The 15,154-nt window shown below is 65.3% G+C and overlaps 1 protein-coding gene across 1 annotated transcript in view; it reads left to right on the top strand.

Moving 5' to 3' along the window:
• CELSR2 (cadherin EGF LAG seven-pass G-type receptor 2) overlaps nucleotides 1-15,154 on the top strand; it is a 57,678-nt gene that overhangs the window by 38,027 nt on the left and 4,497 nt on the right. The window contains exons 13-30 of the mRNA XM_067531484.1: nucleotides 259-400; nucleotides 2,809-2,929; nucleotides 4,070-4,253; nucleotides 4,787-4,888; nucleotides 5,099-5,193; nucleotides 5,909-6,118; nucleotides 6,888-7,071; nucleotides 8,225-8,368; nucleotides 8,709-8,889; nucleotides 9,634-9,801; nucleotides 9,939-10,065; nucleotides 10,502-10,702; nucleotides 10,982-11,156; nucleotides 12,343-12,455; nucleotides 13,116-13,195; nucleotides 13,822-13,948; nucleotides 14,363-14,485; nucleotides 14,954-15,084. Coding sequence (XP_067387585.1) covers nucleotides 259-400; nucleotides 2,809-2,929; nucleotides 4,070-4,253; nucleotides 4,787-4,888; nucleotides 5,099-5,193; nucleotides 5,909-6,118; nucleotides 6,888-7,071; nucleotides 8,225-8,368; nucleotides 8,709-8,889; nucleotides 9,634-9,801; nucleotides 9,939-10,065; nucleotides 10,502-10,702; nucleotides 10,982-11,156; nucleotides 12,343-12,455; nucleotides 13,116-13,195; nucleotides 13,822-13,948; nucleotides 14,363-14,485; nucleotides 14,954-15,084 — 2,608 coding nt within the window. The remainder of the gene's footprint in view (nucleotides 1-258; nucleotides 401-2,808; nucleotides 2,930-4,069; nucleotides 4,254-4,786; nucleotides 4,889-5,098; nucleotides 5,194-5,908; nucleotides 6,119-6,887; nucleotides 7,072-8,224; nucleotides 8,369-8,708; nucleotides 8,890-9,633; nucleotides 9,802-9,938; nucleotides 10,066-10,501; nucleotides 10,703-10,981; nucleotides 11,157-12,342; nucleotides 12,456-13,115; nucleotides 13,196-13,821; nucleotides 13,949-14,362; nucleotides 14,486-14,953; nucleotides 15,085-15,154) is intronic.

The following is a 15,154-nucleotide window of genomic DNA, read 5'->3' on the forward strand; positions in this document are numbered from 1 at the left end:
CACGCGAGGGGTGAGGTGTTTCTTCACCCCTAGGCTGGCCACTCTGCTCCCTGGGAGGGGAGTTGGGTGGGACTGGGGTCAAGACCAACATCCATCCTCCCTCCATTCCCTGGAGACCAGCCCAGGCCAAGGCTGCATGCTTGGGTGTTGCTTGTTCTCAGCTGCCGTGGGGCAGGGGGGCCGGTGGGTGACCTGGGACTGCAGCAGTGGGAAATGGGAGCAACTGAACGCCCAGGCATCTCCTTCTTCCTGCCTCAGGTTATTATGGCGACAGCTGTGCCCATGTGTGCACCCTCAACCCCTGTGAGCACCAGGCCGTGTGCACTCGCAAGCCCAGCGCCCCGCACGGCTACACCTGCGAGTGTCCGCACAGCTACTTCGGCCCCTACTGCGAAAACAAGTGAGACGCCAGGACGGGGGTGGGGGCGGGGAACGTGTGCGCGCAGCACAGGTGTACGCTCTGTGTGGGGTGTGTTCAGTGCAGGTGTAGGCAGAGAGTGTGTGCGTGTGCAGTGCAGGTGGATGCTCTGTGGGTGTGAGTGTGCTGTGCAGCTGTACGCAGTGTGTGTGTGTGAATGTGATGAGATCCCTGGGGTGCAACCTGAGACCGTGGACAGCTGTGTCCCCTTAGCTCCCCAGCCTGGGCTGTCTCTCACAATGCTTTGCCAGTGACAAGCCCCTCCAGGCGCTGTGATCACTCAGCCGCCAGCATGCAGCGGCACACCCAGCTAAGTTGCATGAAGGCTCCACACCCCCCTCACGAACCCTACACAGGGAAACGCCAGCAAATCCCCCCAGCCTTGCACCCCAGGAATACACCGTCTTGCACTGTGCAAGACATTCTCTTGAGCAATGCCAGTGTATTAATTAGTTCACAAATTCATCAAAGGAAGGAAATGTACCAGCCTTTGTAACCTGAGCAGATTTCCCAAGCACTTTAGACAAACTCATTGGTAAGGATAAAACATTAAAAGAAGTTAATTGACTACAGAAAGACAGATTTTTAGTGACTGTAAGTGGGCGGCATAAAAGGCCAGAGATAGTTACCAAGAAAATAAAAAGTAAGCATGCAGTCTAACTCCTAGACTTTATTAGACTAAGCAGTGTTTGGATCAAGCAGTTTTTCTCACCCCGTTGGGTGCTGCAGGTAGGTTACAGTCCTTCATACGCAGGCTTCCCCTATAAACCTGGGACCAGTCTCCTCAGTTTGTCTTTGTCTTCCCAGCGTTCATGTTGCCTTCAGTGTAGGTGCGGGGAGGAGAACTGTAATTGCATGGCACCATTGTCCCTTATTTTCTACCCTCGGTCCATGTGCCTGGAAAGCACTAGCCCAGACAGGTCCTGGTGGGCTTTACTGAGTCCTAGAGTTGAGCAACCCCCATTGTGTGTTGTTTGTGCAATTCTCTTACGGAACTGCAAATCCCTTGTTTACGACTCCCCTGCTGATTGATGGTCATTTAACGCCCACCTGGGTGTGGGTCACCTCCTGTGTTGTCACTGGAGAACTAGCAGTGGGGACGACTCGCAAACTCACAACATTCAATAACAACCACACAGCAAAGTCTCATAACTTCATGCACACTGACGAAATACAGCTTGGACAGAACAATGAGTTTCAGCAGATCACGACCTTTCGTGTGGAAACTTGCATGGCCCGCTTGGTACGAAGTGTCACAGCCATGTATGGATGATGACTGTGGGGGTTAAAGTCCAGCGTGTCACAGTGCAGTGTGGCGCTATGGAGTGAGTGTGTGTGTGTGTGTGCACCCCATGCAGGTATACGCAGTGAATGTGTGTGCAGTGCAGGTGTACACTCGGGGTACGGGCATGGGCGCCAGGTGAACCGCCCGTTAGCCTGTGGCCCCTCCCCATCCACCTGTGGCACGCCCCTCCCCCCGCCTTTGCGCCCCGACCGGCACTCCCAGCTGCCTGAGAGTCCTAGCCAGCAGCCCCAGCACCAGCCGGGTGGCCCGAGCAGCACATGGCCCTGGCCATCCTGAAGCTGGGGCTGCGTGCAATCCCAGCACTGCTGGTGGTCCTGATGTGGTGACTGCACCGCCCCGGAGCGGTGCCTAGGCGGCCCCAGCAGCGCCCGGGAAGCTTCTGCTGCAGAGGCAGCAGGAGGGGGCGGGGCCACGCCTGGCTCTTTGGGAATGCTCAGCCCTTCCCCCGCCTACATTACCCAGCGCCCATGGGTATGGGTGAGTGTGTGCATGTGTGTACACTGCACTGGTGTATGCCGTGTGTGTGTGTGTGCTGTGCAAGTGTATGCAGTGAGTCAGTGGGTGTGCACCGTGCAGGTGTATGCAGTAATTGTGGTGGGAGGGGTGCAGGTTTATTCAGTGTGTGTGTGTGAGTATACAGTGCAGGTGTATGCAGTGAGTGTGTTTGTGTGTGAGCACGCTCACCATGCAGGTGTGTGCTGTCACTGTGTGTGCGTGTGCGTCTGTGCAGTGCAGGTGTACACAGCCTGTGTGTGTGCCATGCAGGTGTGCACAGTGAGTGTGTGCTTTGTGTGTGTGCAGTGTAGGTGTACGCAATGTGTCACTGTGTGTGCACCACGCAGGTATATGCATGGAGTGTGTGTACAGTGCAGGTTATGCAGTGATTGTGTATGTGTGTGTGTACGCATGCCCAGTGATTGTGTGCATGCAGTGCAGGTGTAGGCAGTGAGTGTGTCAGGCATGTGCGGGAGTGGTGCTCAGAGCAAGTGTGTGTGGGTGTGCAGTGCGCCCAGCGAGGGCGTGGGGGTGGGGGGCAGCCCACGCAGTGTGGATGTGTAACGAAGCTGGGGGTTGCTCTGCCCAGGATCGACCAGCCGTGCCCGCGGGGGTGGTGGGGGCACCCCATGTGCGGCCCCTGCAGCTGTGACGTCAGCAAAGGCTTCGACCCCGACTGCAACAAAACCAGCGGGGAGTGTCGCTGCAAGGTGAGTGGGGGGTGCCCGGGCCAGCTGGGGGGAGAGATACCACTGCAGAGGGAGTGGGGGTGCCTGGGCCAGTTGGGTGGGGGAGATACCACTGCAGGGAGAGTGGGGGTGCCCAGGCCAGTTGGGTGGGGGAGATACCACTGCAGGAGGAGTGGGGGTGCCCGGGTCATCTGGGGGTGAGTGGGGGTGCCCGGGCCAGCTGGGGGGGGGGGAGATACCACTGCAGGAGGAGTGGGGGTGCCCAGGCCAGTTGGGTGGGGGAGATACCACTGCAGGGGGAGTGGGGGTGCCTGGGCCAGTTGGGTGGGAGAGATACCACTGCAGGGGGAGTGGGGGTGCCTGGACCAGCTGGGGTGGAGATACCACTGCAGGAGGAGTAGGGGTGCCCAGGCCAGCTGGGCGGGGGACAGCACTGCAGAGGGAGTGCCAGTGACCCAGGGCTTAACTCCAGGGTTTTTGACTCCCTCTGCCCCTCCCATCATCCCCCTGCTGCCCTGGCGGTGCTGTCCATCCCCTGCGTCACCCTTGGCTCTGGGCCCAGTGTCCCCACACTGAGAAGGACACCAGCAGAGGCAGGGGCCAGGGTGTGGGCTCCTCAGTGGGGCTGGCCAGTCCTTGGACCCTGCCCATGGGTGGGTCCCGCTGTGGAGTTGTGGAGCACCGAGCTGAGCGGCACTGAGGGCCAGGGGTTCCCACAAGGCAATTTGGGGGCCCGGATCCATTGTGAGACTTTTTTGCCATCTGCTGCCTCGGGTGTGGGGAGGTGGGGCTGGTCTCTGGTGGCACCTGCCCCATGGAATGGCCTCACTGGGGCCTCTACGGCTTTGCCCAGCGTGGAGCTCTGCCCACAGCCCGGGCAGCAGGCAGCCAAGGGGCTGGCAATGGGACATGGCTGGTTGCAGTGCCCGCTGGCTGTGTGGTAGTCCATGCGTGAGTGGAGTTTGGCAGGTCTCAGTGAGTCACTGTCCTCTCCCCCCCATGGCACTAACTGGGCCCTGCTCACAGCCTTAGCAGAGAGGTAGGGGCTGGACCAAGGGGGGGATCTGCCCTGCTGGTCTGCAAATGGGGTTTTGCTCCCCAGGGCGGCCAGATGCCCTCCTCCCACCCCCGGGTCTAACATCTTATGTTCTGCCCTCCCAGGAGAATCACTACCGCCCTCCAGCCAGCGACTCCTGCCTGCTGTGCGACTGCTACCCCACGGGCTCCCTGGCACGCCTCTGCGACCCCGAGACAGGGGCGTGCCAGTGCAAGCCGGGCGTCATCGGCCGGCGCTGCGACCGCTGTGACAACCCCTTTGCTGAGGTCACCGCCAACGGCTGCGAAGGTCAGCGCAGCCCCCCAGAGAGTGGCAGGGCACGGCCCCCAGGGCGAGGCGGGCATGGCCCCCAGGGCGAAGCAAGGAGCCACACAAGATGCCAATGGGGGGGTGGGCATGCCTATGGCACAGGGCTGCAACTGGGGGCTGGTTTGGGGGGCAGGAAGACAAAGGTCTCACTGGGGGTGGGGTCACATTGGATAGCTCTGCCCCGCCCCAGGATTGGAGGGTGGAGCTGTCAGATAAGGCAGGGAGCTGAACGGAGTGTAGCCCCAGAACTGTGGGCACCTTGACCCTGGTCTCGGTACCGGCTAGGGTGGGCCCTGGGGCCTGGAGCCCAGAAGGTCCCTGACCCCCTACTGCCTTGGTGATGCCTGTCCCCCTCCATCCCTTATTACCCAGACTCCCCCACGGCACCCGCTGCCTGCCCATGCCCTGGCAGGCCAGTGTCAAGGTGGGGTCTGCGATCACAGCCCCCCAGCTGGGGGCATCCGTCCGGGCACCCCGGGGCTTGCACTCTGACTTGCCCCTTTGCCTTGCAGTGAATTATGACAGCTGCCCCCGTGCCATCGAAGCCAACATCTGGTGGCCCCGCACCCGCTTCGGGCTGCCCGCTGCCTCGCCCTGCCCCAAAGGATCCTTCGGTAACTATGTGCCACTGAGCCGGGGGATGGCGTTCGAAGCGCCCTCTGGCGTGACCTCATGCCTACGCCCTCCTGCCCGGGAGAGCCAGGGGCAGGGGATGGCGCTGACTTGCTCTCAGGCTCCGGGCCCAGCAGCCCTGGTAGCGCAGCAGCGGGTGGGTGGGCAGGGCCGAGGATGCCCCGCGGTGAGCCCTGCTCTCCTCCCTGCAGGCACGGCGGTGCGGCACTGCGACGAGCACAAGGGCTGGCTGGCTCCCAACCTCTTCAACTGCACCTCGCTGCCCTTCGCCCCGCTGCGGAGCTTGGTAAGTGGCGTCTGCCCAGCGCCCGCAGAGCCAGGGCGAAGCCCCAGCCAGAAGGGCCCAGAGTCGGGGCCCCCAGACCCAGCCTTGCCAGGGTCCCCGCGGCAGCTCCCACAGCCGAGGGAGGGGACCCCAGCATGCACTGCTCTGCCTGGAGAGGCGAGGCCGGGGGTGCGGCAGAGCAGTGCATGGTGGGAGCAGCGCTCCCTGGACGGGCAGCCCCAGGCGTCATCGCCACAGGAGTCGGACCCCCAGCGCCAGACGGTTTGGACGAGGTCATGCAGGGCTCTGGGCCGGCCTCAGCGCGGGGACTGTCGGGGCTGCCAGGTTCCCTGTGGTGCCCGTGCAAGAGCCCCCACCCCACCCTGCCCAGCAGTTCATCCTGGCTCCCCGGCCCCCGCTCAGGTTTCACCCCCTCTCCCGGGCTGGGGCAGGCAGGGGCACCTCCACCCCCCTCTTCCCTGCCTTGGCCAAGTATGGGAGGGGGTCGAACAGCCGCCCTGTTGCTCACTGGGAGGCTCCGACCCTCTGGGCTGTTTAGCTCCCCCCATGGGAACGGTGTCAAGTGGGGGACTCTGCCAGCTTCCTGCCGCAGCCCTGATTGGCTGCCCTTCCCCAGGAGGTGGGGCAGTGGGGACGGCAGCCTATCAGGGGCCACATCCGGCTGTGCCCCCCCCCCCCGGCGCCCCGGCCCTGACGGCTGCCTTGCCTGGCGCAGGCGGAGCGGCTGCTGCGGAATGAGTCGCTCCTGGACCCGGGGCTGGCGCAGCGGGCGGCCCTGCAGCTGCACAACGCCACCGAGCAGACGGCCGGCTACTTCGGCAGCGACGTGCGGGTGGCGTACCAGCTCTGCGCCCGCCTCCTGCAGCACGAGAGCGCCCAGCAGGGCTTCGGCCTGGCCGCCACGCAGGACATCCACTTCACTGAGGTGACCGCGGGGCAGGGGACGGGGCTCAGGGTAGCATGGGGAAGCCCTGCCAGGCAGGCACAGGGGGCGGGTGTTTCTGGTGGCACCACCCCAGGGTGGGAGGGGTTGTGGTGCCCCTGCTCCTGGGCACTGGGGGGCTTTGGTCAGAGGATGCTCCTGTGATGGGGCCACATGGGGCAAGCTGGAGACGGGCCCTGTGCGATGCAGCTGGCACTGGGATCAGGGATGGGAGATAGATGCCGCCCTGACGGGGCTGATGGCATGGCACTGCCAGGGGCTGCCCCGGGGGATGGACAGGGAGCGTGGCTGGGCGGCTCAGTGACTGCCTTAAAGGGCACAGGCCGGGCATGGCAGGCAGGGGGTAGGATGGGTGTGGCTTGATGCAGGCTGCTGAGGGGATGCCGGGGGCTATCACGGCCTGAGGGTGGAGGAGGCCGGGATGCAAGCAGTTCCCCATCCCAGCCCCTCCCCACAGGCAAAGCGACCAGCTGGGGGTTCAGGGCAGGGTGCGGCCTCATGGGGACGGGCGGGTCCCCAGACCCCTGGCCCCCTCCCCACCCCCGGCGCTGGGCACCTGTGTCAGAGGCTCAGTGGCTGACACGAACCTCGACCGTGACTCAGCCCCAGCAGAGTGGGACTCAGGTGCTCGGTCACTGTGGGGATGGGGGGCCCTGTGCTGGGAGGGGCCGTCTCCCCCCCGTGCCCTGGACCCCCCAGGTGCCGGCCTAGCAGGCCCTGCTCCTGGCTCTCACGCCGTCCCCGCCTGCAGAACCTGCTGCGGGTGGGCAGTGCCCTGCTGGAGCCCAGCAACAAGCGCCACTGGGAGCTGATCCAGCAGACAGAGGGCGGCACGGCCTGGCTGCTCAAGCGCTACGAGGACTACGCCAGCACCCTGGCCCAGAACATGCGCCACACCTACCTGAGCCCCTTCACCATCGTCACGCCCAACATCGGTGAGGGCGGGGCCGCGCCCGTGCCTGGGGGAGCCTGGGCGCCACTGCATGGGGGAGGAGGCTGGGCACCGTGTGGGGGCACCACACCCTCGTTGGGGGGGGCCCTGGGTGTCGCGTGTGGAAGAGGGGCTGAGTGATGCGTGGGGAAGGGGCACCGCGCCCACGCCTGGGAGAGGGGCTGTCTCTGAGCGGCCCGGCCGTGCCCAGGTGCAGTGGGAGCAGTGGCTGTGCCAGGTGGCTGGGGTGGGGCTGGGTGTCCTGGCCTGGGGGCTCGCTGCAGGGGGCCAGCAGGCTCCTGGCGAGGCTGGCAGCGCGGGGGAGCCGGGCAGAGCAGCCCGCTGTGCAGCTGCAGGGAGCAGAGCCGGGCCGGGGGGTGCTGGGTGGGGCTGGGGAGCATGGAGCTGGGTGGGCCAACCCCATTGCGCCCTGTGCTGTCCCTGGGCAGTGACAGGTGGAGCGGGGGGCTACCCTGGGTCTCTCCCCCCGGCTGCTGAGGGGCAGACGGAATAAGCTGGGGCTCGGCTGACCGGGGACTCCCCAGCCCTGCTCCATCCACCCCAGCGGCCGCCCTCTCCCATGGCCCCTGGCAGGGCGCCCTGTGCTCGGGGTGCGGGCATGGTCCCTGCAGACCAACTGGCTCTTGCAGCCCCATGTCCTGGGGGGGCCCTTCTGTCCCCTGCCCCGGCAGCAAGCCCCCCCGGCAGGAAGCACCAGGGGCTGCAGTGAGGCGAGAGTCTGTCTCTGGGCACCTCCCCCGGTCGGCTCCCATCATGGCTCGGCTGGTGCTCGTCTCCTGAGCAGCCCCAAGTCCAGGGGAAGCCAGTGGGAGTTGCGGACACTCGGTGCCCCCGGGCCCGGGAGTCTCAAGGGCTCCCAGAACCCTGGCCGTGCTTTGGCTTGGCTGCCCAATCCAGGAGGCCTGCGTCAGGCAGCGGGAGCTGGCTTCGGGCTGGGTCCAGGCAGAGTCCGGAGGTCACAGATCCCAACCCCCCAGCCACGCCGTGGAGTGCCCAGGATCACCCGGCGTGGATGGGCCCAGCAGGCGCAGGCGTGGGCAGGCGGGTGGTGCGAGCCCCCCTGAGGGCACTGGGACAGCAGGGGCAAGCTGAGCCCTTGGCGGGCCCAGCCCCTGATGGGGGCATCTCTCTGCCAGTCATCTCCGTGGTGCGGCTGGACAAGATGAACTTTGCTGGTGCCACGCTCCCCCACTACGAGGCGCTGCGGGGCGAGAAGCCCGCGGACCTGGAAACCGCCGTCATCCTGCCCGAAACCGTCTTCCGGGCCCCCGAGGGCAAACGTGAGTGAGGGGCAGTGCTCTACTGGAGGCGCTGGCGGGAGCTGGAGCTGGGCCGCACCCTGAACCTGCCGGGAGCCCAGGATCAAGGGAGAGCTGGTGGGGGACCCCAGTGTCGGCCTAACGGGGCTGCGGGTCAGGACTGAGGGGCACCGGCAGAGCTGGGGGGAGCCCAGGGCTGGGCTATAATAATCCTAGACTTGCTGCAGCCTGCGGTGACGTGACTGTCGGCTGGCACCGACCGGTATTGCAGGGAGCGCGGCTCGTCCTCGCCTGGGTCTATGCTGTCCTCGCGGGACCGAGGCCCCGCCCAGCTCTCACATCGCCCTGGTTCTCCCTCCAGCCCCCCCCCCAGGCAGCAGCAAGCCGCCCCCCAGCTCTGCGGAGGAGGAGCCGGCGCTGGTGACCCGGCAGAAGAGGCATCCAGATGTGGGCGAGGGCCAGGCTGTGGCCAGCGTCATCATCTACCGCACGCTGGCGGGGCTCCTGCCGGAGCAGTACGACACAGACAAGCGGAGCCTGCGGTACCCGCTGGGTGCTGGGTGGAGGAGCCGGAGTGGGGCGGGCGCTGGGGAGAAGATGGGGGAGGCTGGCATGCCATGGCCCTGCCCTGCGGGGTATGACAAAGGCACTGGGCTCAGGCAGGGCTCAGTGGTGGCGGGGCAGTGCCGGGCACAGCCCTGGACTATCTGACCTGGCCTCCCCCAGCTCCACCTGCCCCATCCTCAGGGGTTGGGCTGCTCTGGGGGCCTGGCTCCACCTGGCAGGGGCCAGTGGCCACGACTGGGGCGGCTACACTAACTGTGCCCTGCTGTACAGTAGGGGAGGAGCAGAGCTGCCCCACTTGCCAGCCTTATGCCTGGGAGGGAGCGAGGGTACTGGGTCCCACGGCCTGCCGGGGATGTGGGGCAGGGGCCTGTCTACCTCCCTCCCCGTGTCTGCGGCCCTGGCACAGCTCATTGCCACTAGCTACAGTGCAGGTCGCATGGCCCTCGGCTGGCAGGGATGGCACCTGCTCGAGTGGGGGGCAGGGGCAGGGCACCTGATAGTGTCTGGAGCCCAGCAGGGCCTGTAAACCCTTTGTTGACAACAATCTCCCTGTGGCTCCGATGGGGCGAGACGGCACTTGGCCCCATGGATGGGGGGCAGGTAGCTGTGGTGGGAGGGGCAGGTAGCCTGGGGAGGCAGAGCACACAGGTACCAGGCGCTGGATCTGAGGGAAGGGAAGCACGTGGCACTGGGTCCCACGGCACCGGCTGTTCCCACAGGGTCCCCAAACGGCCCATCATCAACACCCCGGTGGTGAGCATCAGCGTGCATGATGAAGAGGAGCGGCGGCCGCGGGCGCTGGAGAAGCCCGTCACGGTGCAGTTCCGGCTACTGGAGACGGAGGAGCGCTCCAAGCCCATCTGTGTCTTCTGGAACCACTCCATGCTGTGAGTGTCCTCCCGGCCAGGCCACGCCCAGCACCCAGCCCATCACGCTGCCGGGGGGGGGCTGCAGGGGATCCCAGTGGGGTGACAGGGCCTGTGAGCCCAGAGCCCCCCCTTGACTCCCCTCTCGTGCTCCCCAGACCCAGCGGGGCGGGCGGCTGGTCGGCCAGGGGCTGTGAGCTCGTCTTTAGGAACCAGAGCCACGTTGGCTGCCAGTGCAGCCACATGACGAGCTTCGCTGTGCTGATGGACATCTCCCGGAGAGAGGTGAGGGGGCGGGGCCTCACCAAAGGGGCGGAGCCACAATGTGAGAGGTGAGGGGGAGGAGCCCCATCCCCAGAGGGTGGAACTATGGGCGGGGCCATAGTGTGGGAGGTGAGGGGGAGGAGACCCATCCCCAGAGGGTGGAGCCATGGGCGGGGCCATTGTGTGGGAGGTGAGGGGGAGGAGCCCCATCCCCAGAGGGTGGAGCCATGGGCGGGGCCATAGTGTGGGAGGTGAGGGGGAGGAGACCCATCCCCAGAGGGTGGAGCCATGGGCGGGGCCATCGTGTGGGAGGGGCCGGAGCCCCATCCCAGGGGGCCAGGGCTATGGTGTTCTCTGAGCCCAGAGCTGGTTGTGGGGGCGGGGCCTCCGGTGGCAGGCTGGGTGGATGCTGCTTTGGCCCCTCCCGCCCAATGAGCCCCCTTGCCTTGCCCCCCAGAATGGGGAGATCCTGCCGCTGCAGACCATCACCTACGCCTCCGTCGCTGTGACGCTGGGCAGCCTCCTGCTCACCTTCCTGGTCCTGGCTGGCCTGCGGGCCCTGCGCTCCAACCAGCACAGCATCCGCAAGAACACCGCCGCCGCGCTCTTCCTTGCCCAACTCGTCTTCCTGCTGGGCATCAACCAGTCCGATGTCCCTGTGAGCCTGTGGGCCGGGTGGGGCGGGGGTGGGGGGCAGGGACACTCTTGTCAAGCAACTGACGTGGGGCTGGCCCCACAGCAGCCTCCCAGGAGCTGGTGCAGTCGGCAGCTGGGCCAAGCCCTGTGCCCTGCTGGGTGAGCCCTGGCACGGAGGCCCCGCAGTGCGCACGCTCCCAGCCTGGGGGCATCGGGGTGCCCCAGAGCCTGTGTGGTGTGCACAGTAACCAGGGCTATGCCGGCTCCCCGTCCCACCCCTAACGCCCTGCCCTCTCCGCAGTTTGCCTGCACCGTCATCGCCATCCTTCTGCACTTCTTCTACATGTGCACTTTCGCCTGGCTGCTGCTGGAGGCGCTGCACGTCCACCGCATGCTGACCGAGGTGCGCGACATCAACTACGGACCCATGCGCTTCTACTACATGGTCGGCTGGGGCGTGCCAGCCTTCATCACAGGTGAGCCCCGCCCCCCCAGCTCTCTGCTGGGGGACTAGCTGTGCTCCCCAACGTCTCTGCCGGCAGCAGCCGGGCTGGCCTGGGTGGCACGGCGGGGTACCACTGCCTGCAGCGAGTTGAGAGCGTGAGGCCTGCCTCGGGTGGACTGGCTGGAGCAGGGGCTGCAAGGTCTGTACTGAGATTTCCCCAACCAAGTATCTGGTATGAACGCCCCTATAATACCGCACCAGGGAGTCACAGACAGTCCCCTTGGATCACAGCAATATTCGGGTGACTCCCAGTCCCAAAGGACCAGTCCTTACCCCAGGTCAGTTGCACCTTAGATCTCACACCAGAGACAACCCTTGTAGCCAGTCCTATAATAAACGAGACACAGATGTATTAAATGGGAAAAGGAAATGAGAATTATTGACAGGGTCAAGGCAGGGAATCATAGCTACACAGATGAGTCACAATCTTACATTTCCAAAGACAATAGAAGTGTCTCTGACCAGTCAACTCTATATGACCTTTGGGTGAACCCAGGCTAAGCAGCTGGGGATCTCTGGCTTATGCCTGGAAACACTTGGCCCTGAGTCCAAGCAACACAGAAGTACCAAAGTCCTTGTGTGGGGTTTTGAGCCCCCGTCTGCCATGTGCTCTGAGCTGCAAACTCAGCTAATGGGAAGAATCCACTTGCCTGACTCCTCTTTACGGGGAGGAGGCAGAACAACAAATGTCTTTTGTTCCCTAGTTGATGGTACGTAGGGATGTTCCCGTCGCTTCCCGCAATGGTTCTTCTGGTATCCACGGACCTTTCCTTTTGGGCAGGGCAACACCTGCCGCTTCACACTCGCTAACGTCTCGCTCCTGGTGGGTGATGCACACCAAATACAGCCGCTCCAATGTCACCTTGTCATATGGGTTCCAGACGCTCTAGGTGGGATTAATGCCAGCAGCCACTCCCAAGCACTCAGTGAAATCTGAACACTCAGCACGTCCTTTGTGTGCTGATCACTGGTTTAACACCAGCACCCCACGACCCACAGGCTGGCCCAGGTGTGTCTGTCAGTGCTCAGTGGAGACACGGGGCCCTTGGCATGGGCTGGCATCTGCTCTGCCAGTGCGGCAGAGGGCTCATGGATTCCTGCTGGGGGGGATGTGCTGAGTCGTGCTGGGGGGGATGTGCTGACTCCTCTTTTCCCAGGGCTGGCCGTGGGGTTGGATCCTGAGGGCTACGGGAACCCCGATTTCTGCTGGCTCTCCATCTACGACACGCTGGTCTGGAGCTTCGCAGGGCCCATCGCCTTCGCCATCGCGGTGCGTACGGGGCCTGTGGGGGCCTTGGAGGCTAGTGCACAAGGGTGGGGAGACCTGGGGAGGATGAAAGGGCAGCTAGAATAACAGCAGCATGGTCTAGTGGTTAGAGCGGGGGCGGAGAGCCAGGACTCTTGGGTTCTATCCCTGGCTCTGAAAGGGGAGTGGGGTCTAGTGGTTAGAGCAGGGGGCCTGGGAGTCAGGGCTCCTGGGTTCTCTTCCCGCTGACTTTCTGTTTGACCTGGGGCAGGCCCCTTTGCCTCTCAGTGCTTCAGTATCCCGCTTGCGGTCCCTGGCTCAGGGAAGCCCTGAGGGGAGGGCCCAGGCCATGCAGACCTGCTGCTCTCCCTCCTACTGCTCCAGATGCCTCCCGTCATGCTTCAGGACCTGAGCTGACCTGTGCAGGGGCCAGGAAGGGACCCCCTCTCCCCACCCCCGGCTCCCTTGGAAGTGGCCCAGCCCAGCCAGCCCAGGGCTCTGACGCAGGGGATGCTCCATGTGGCTCATGCCCACACAGCCTCTTCCCCGCAAGACAGGGCCCCCTCTGCCTGGGTGGGGGCGATTGGGCTGGAGCCGGCTGTGGGCCATGGGGGTCGGGAGCAGGGGAGGGGGCTATGGGCCCTGCCTCCCCTCGCCTGGCGTTGACCCACCCTCCCCCCACAGACGAGCATCTTCCTCCACATCCTGGCCACCAAAGCCGCCTGCCTGGCCCAGGAGCGGGGCTTCGAGAAGAAGGGCCCAGTGTGAGTCTGACCCCCCCACGCCTGCCCGCCCACCCGGAGCCGAGTCTGAGCCAGCCTAGCCAGCTGGGTGGGGCAGGACTGAGGCCTGCTCCCCGGGGAGGGGATCTGGGGGCCTGTTTTACTGGGGGGGGGTGTTTTTCAGGGGGGCTGCCCCTGTTTGGTTCAGGGGAAGGGGGGCAGCTCTGTCTGGGAACTGAGGGTTGTGTTGTGTGGGTGGGTTACAGGGGGAGGTGGGGTCAGTGTGTGGGGGGATTGGTGCATGTAGGAGTCAGTGTGTGGTTGGGGGGGTTGGTGTGTGGTCGGAGGTCGGATCAGTGCGGGGGGGAGTCGGTGCGTGGTTGGGTGGTCACAGGGGTCGGTGTGTGGTTGGGGGTCGGGGTTTGGTGTGTGGTCGGGAGGGTCGGATCAGTGCAGGGGGGGTCGGTGCGTGCAGGGGTCAGTGCGTGGTTGGGGGGGGTCGGTGTGTGGTTGGGGGTCAGGGGGGTTGGTGTGTGTTCGGGGGGTCGGATCAGTGCCGGGGGTGGGGTCGGTGCATGCAGGGGTCAGTGCGTGGTTGGGGGTTGGTGCGGGCGGTCGGGGAAGGGGTCGGCGTCCCTGGCCCGGCCTGATCCCTGTGCCCGGTGCAGGTCGGGGTTGCGGGCGGCCGTCCTGGTCCTGCTGCTGGTCAGTGCCACGTGGCTGCTGGCCTTGCTCTCCGTCAACAGCGACGCCATCCTCTTCCACTACCTCTTCGCCAGCTGCAGCTGCCTCCAGGTATCGGGACGGGGACAGTGGGGCAAACCCAGCGGGAGGGGCAGGGGGTCTCCCAGGGTTTGGCCTGGGAGCTGAGTCCAGGCAGAAGGTGCCGCGTGGGGTGGATGGGACACGGAGAGGCCGGCCCTGCAGCCCTGCGCGGACCCGTTGGGCCACATGCCCCTGTGCCCAGCCCTGTGGCGAGCCCGCCTCACACCAGTGGCACTGGAGGGTGGGGAGATCTGGGCCTGGCACCGAGATCCCCTCTGGAGCAGCCCTGTGCGGGCACCTGCCCCCTAGAGCCATCACCCCGTCCCCGCAGGAGCCATGGCACTACGGCAGGGGACTGGTGCATGGACCCCCCAGCTCCATCCGGGACCCCCAGCCCATCACAGCCCCAGCAGGCTCTGAGCTGCCCCTCACTCCCTCCCCCAGGGCCCCTTCATCTTCCTCGCCTGCATCATCTTCAGCAAGGACGTCAGGAAGGCTCTGAAGTTCAGCTGCAGCAAGAAGCACAGCACAGACCCGGCGCTCACCACCAAATCCACCCTGACCGTGGTGAGTGCCCGGCCCGCGGCCTTCCCCGCGTCCGCAGCTGGGAGCCTCAGTGGCCAGAGTAGCAAGTGCCTCGGCTTGGCTCCCTGCCCTGGGCTGCTGTCATTTCTACCAGGGCTGGAATACTGGGGGCTGTGGGTCAGGAGTGAGGGGCACTGGCTGAGCTGGGGGGAGCCCAGGGCTGGGATACTGGGGGCTGCGGGTCAGGAGTGAGGGGCACTGGCTGAGCTGGGGGGAGCCCAGGGCTGGGATACTGGGGGCTGTGGGTCAGGAGTGAGGGGCACTGGCTGAGCTGGGGGGAGCCCAGGGCTGGGATACTGGGGGCTGCGGGTCGGGAGGGATGGGCTCCGGCCGAGCTGGGAGGAGCCCAGGGCTGGGGTACCAGGGGAGGAGCAGCAGTCTGAGTGGGAAGCGTCAGTGGAAGCCCTGACTCACTGTTCACCCCCCCCCCCCGTTCTCTGTCCCCCCCAGGCCTACAACTGCAACAACACCTATGTGGCCGGCCGGCTGTACCACACGCCTTTCGGCGCGTCCACGGGCTCCCTGCACAGCACCGTCCACTCAGGCAAGAGCCAGCACAGCTACATTCCCTTCGTGCTCAGGTAAGACCCGGCCCCTGCCAGGGCCCCCAGCTGGTCGGCGCCACTCTGGGCAGCCAGTAGCGCTGTGCTG

The sequence above is a fragment of the Emydura macquarii genome, unplaced genomic scaffold, assembly GCF_026122565.2.
Source record: "Emydura macquarii macquarii isolate MOO-44397 ecotype Brisbane River unplaced genomic scaffold, CSIRO-AGI_Emac_v2 contig_3220, whole genome shotgun sequence".
NCBI lineage: Eukaryota > Metazoa > Chordata > Testudines > Chelidae > Emydura > Emydura macquarii.